Source organism: Gallus gallus, chromosome 8, assembly GCF_016699485.2.
Source record: "Gallus gallus isolate bGalGal1 chromosome 8, bGalGal1.mat.broiler.GRCg7b, whole genome shotgun sequence".
Classification (NCBI taxonomy): domain Eukaryota; kingdom Metazoa; phylum Chordata; class Aves; order Galliformes; family Phasianidae; genus Gallus; species Gallus gallus.
Genome location: NC_052539.1, coordinates 5,054,738 through 5,058,456, shown reverse-complemented (window position 1 = coordinate 5,058,456; position 3,719 = coordinate 5,054,738). Strand labels below are relative to the sequence as shown.

Sequence of the window (3,719 nt, the reverse complement as noted above, 5' to 3'; positions counted from 1 at the left end):
GTGAGGGTACAAGATTTTAGCCTAAATTCTGCTTTCACACAGCATGTTTCAAACACGGCTCAATTTCATCACAGCATTGCATGTGTATGTCCAACGTGAAGGCACCTTGGACTGTCTGCTGCTCAGTCTATGCTCTGTGCTTACATCTAGCTTAAAAACCCCTGTGAACAAATGAACAAGTAGGCTGGGATACAGTTGTACTTTAGGATAGAGAAGCTGGGGGGAAAAGACTGCACCTGGATTCTGAACTGAGCTTCAGTGCTTTTTTTTTTTACCTTGCTGGACCTCATGCTGCTGGGGGCTGTTTCCACTCAATCTACAGGAGCGTTTCAACACTCACAGTAAAGGTATTTTTTTGTGTGTGTTATGGTTTCTAATTTTAAGTTTTCAACTAGCCTGTAAATGCCTGAAGCCCAAAGGGAGTGAATCTGTGCCATCTTTCCATTATTAAAATCATCAGGCCAAAGACCAGACTGCAGTAACTATGTGTCAAGGCAGCGCCAGGAGATGCTGGGGCTGAAGGGTGTTACTGTTACTCAAGCCTTAGAGGGAAACAGTCCATGTTAAACACTTCAGGTGAAGCATTCCTCTTAAACGCTTTGTAAAGCAAACAAAACATGGGTTAGAAACGCATTCGACACTGACCACACAGGTTTTTGTATTTAATAGAAATTAAATTAGTAGCTTAATATACATAACGTGAGGCTTTCCCGTCCAGCAGCTTTTCAATACGTGCTTTCAAGTCACAGAGCAAATCCTGTACAAAAATGGTATTAAAGAGCAACTGAAGAGTAACACCGGCAGTAGGGCAGCGGACCCACAAAGGCTGGGTTTACCTGGAGCTACACACACCAAAGGATACATAGGGACGGACCCGTTGTGGTACAACCATGCACTACCAAGGGACAGATCTACCACCTGCCATGCACACGCTGGTCCCTCCAGGCAGGGAGCAGCAGCGCGGTGCTTTATCGTGCTCCGTAGCCGTAGTAGTAAGGTTCGTCGGGGCGGTAACCATACGCGGTCGCTGGGCGGCCGGGAACTCCTGGGGATTGACCAAACCCATCAACTCCAATGCTGTAAAGAGAAGGGAGAGAAACCATAAGGAACTCCAGGTTGTTGTATGGCTGTATGGGAAGGTGCATGGGATGTTGTATGGGAAGGTGCGCTGCTGCTGGGTGCTCCAACTCTTCCAACTTCGAGGCAGCTTAGCGTCCTCCCCATCCTGGCCAGCACTGCTCCGTCCTCTCTCCTGGTAAAACAGAAAAACTGCACAGAAATCAACAGCTCTTTTCCAGGAAAAGGAGGCCTAGGAAAAAAAAAAATCCCTGCATGAATTCCTTTTTGTTTTCTGAAAGTGAGGAAACGGCAAATGTGCATTGTGGGATTAAACAGCTTCTCGTGAGCTGCTTTTCAGCTCAGGAGAAAACCCCCAAAGAAACAGAACTCTTCTTTTATGGATTTACCAGCAAAGCTTTGCTTCTGTGACTCAGTTTCTCCGCCCATACCCTGAAGTTAATGTGTTATTCCTGGGGATGCTTCAAGTACGCATCTTGCAAAGCCCGCTGGTAGCCCTGTCCCTACCAGCACATCTGAATAATCCGGTTTTCTCCCAGAAACAGTGCATTTCTGAGGCCTTGGGGCACAGACCAGTCAGAAATGAGAAAGTGACAATATATGGCACAGCACCACGGTTCAGCAAAGGACAGTGTTTCTGGTGGGTTATGAGACCGACAGCCAAATGGCAGAAAGAATTCATCGGATGCTGAGTGGCTGTATTCTAATGAGACACAATGAGCCATTTGTCATACAGAAGAGCATCTTTCACACCTAAAAGTCCCACAGCACGAGAACTGTGTAGGGAAAAGTGGCACATATTTCATGCTCAACAATAACTCTCATGCAGGAGGTAGAGGGAAAACGAACATTGCTTAAGACACTGGATTAGTGCCTATTCTTAGCTGTGTCACTTTTAAACTTCCACTTCAGCAGGACAAATGGAAAAGGATTCTAATTTATTGTCTGAATAAAGATGCATTGAAAGAAGTTGAACTTCCCTTCAGAAGGCTGTCAAAACACAAAGAACCAAAGTGCTTTTGGAGTGGGGAAAAGCTGAACCTCATTACTGCCAATTATACATATGGAACATGGGTTATGCAACAGCCAAGGCCTGGGAAAGAATAACCCATCCAGAAGATGTACAATGGGTGGGCCCCAGGCCCTGACTCACCAAAAAGCTGGCACTGCCCAACTGGTCGGGCTGAAAGGGCTCAGCTGTAGCACTGGGGGATCCTGTCCAAGCACTTTGTCCTTGCCAACGTATTTTCCTCATAGTGCCTCGGGGAGGGCCTAGGAAAGGGCCCCACGTGCCCGGTTTCCCAGGAAACCCATTCCCATATGGGATACTCTGATAATCATGTGAGGGTGGAAGGCCCGAGGCTGAGACTTGTCCTCTGAGAGGGAGGGAACAACAAAGGAGCCCAAATGCAGAGAAAACCATTCTGTTTCACCTGAAAGCTTCTGGAGGAACACAGTGCCCTGAAAGCACAATGCTATTTCCACGCCTGCCTGTCTGTATTTGAATTGGCAGAGCCTCTGTCTCAGAACTCATACATGGAGCCATTGGTCTGACCCCATGTCTGAGCGGTCCCTTCCGCAGAGCAAAGGGAAGCAGAGCAGCAGTGCTGGCAGCACAAAGCAGTGTGCAGACGTGGCTGTGGTTCTGCACCCTCCTCTGTTCTCCCACCCCTTCCTCCAAAGACCAATTACTCTTTTCTCAGCCCATTCTGAAACAAGCTGCTAACATCGGAGGTGCTTTCTCCAGCTCCCTCCTCCTTTGTACTGAGCACACAACAGCTTTCTCCTTAGCAGACCCAAAGCTGTAGAATACTCCTGGAAGAAGGGATGACAAGAAACCTCCTTAGTTCCTTGGTATCTAACTCCTGTCTCCGGGCACACCAAACACCGCGCTCCAACGTCACACCTCTGCCTGCAATCACAGCCCCTCGGTCTGAGGATGGATGGTCCTCTGTTACTCCATTATTTGCTACAAATAGGGGTGGGATGCAGCGACACCGCCGAGCCACGGGGTGGCAGTGGGTCTCTATCCCTGCAGGCAGAGCTGCCCCGGCTATTTCCAGTTCAGCGATCCTCAAAGAGCTTTTAAATATATTCAAATTGATAAAGAGAGCAAGGAAAATATGGTTTCAATTACATTTTCAGCAAATCACTTTTATATATATATATATTTTTCCTTTATAAATGTGTAAGTAATTAGGTAAAGATCCCCAGAGTTTAGACTTTGAGAAGTATCAGTTATTTCCAAATGGTTTAGACATGTGTTGGTGTCCTGAAGAAAACTGGAAGAGATGGATCAGCTGATAACTGCTTTGGACAGTTAAAAATATATTAAAAAAGAAAGAACAGAAAATCACATTAAGACACCTTGATCAAATCACTACTCTCTAAATATTTCTCATCAGTAAATGAATGCTTGTCCGTGCTTCAAAAAAAGCTGGCTTCATTTTTACATCTCGGTGGTGCTCTTGAAACATACCAGCTTCGCCTGTTTGATTGCTTGGGCTGACAAACGTAGCCAAAAACTTGTCCTCATCGATGAAGGAAAGGCTATCGAGCCTGGGCGACAAAACTGCAAACACGTGGCTCCGGACTGAGGTCTGGCTTTGGCACGAGGCTGGCAGGCCAAGGGCAGTGCCTCT

At 46.8% G+C, this 3,719-nt stretch overlaps 1 protein-coding gene and 1 long non-coding RNA gene across 7 annotated transcripts in view; one reads left to right on the top strand and one right to left on the bottom strand.

Annotated features, from left to right (window-relative positions):
• Positions 1-3,719, top strand: part of LOC124417073 — a 47,519-nt gene that overhangs the window by 1,933 nt on the left and 41,867 nt on the right. The window lies entirely within an intron of this gene.
• Positions 650-3,719, bottom strand: part of KIFAP3 (kinesin associated protein 3) — a 62,807-nt gene continuing 59,737 nt past the window's right edge. For 2 of the 3 annotated variants that reach the window (XM_015290438.4, XM_015290439.4), the window contains exon 20: positions 650-1,077. In XM_015290438.4, coding sequence (XP_015145924.1) covers positions 969-1,077 — 109 coding nt within the window. In that variant the 3' untranslated portion in view covers positions 650-968. The remainder of the gene's footprint in view (positions 1,078-3,719) is intronic. The other variant, XR_005861934.2, reaches the window with a different exon arrangement.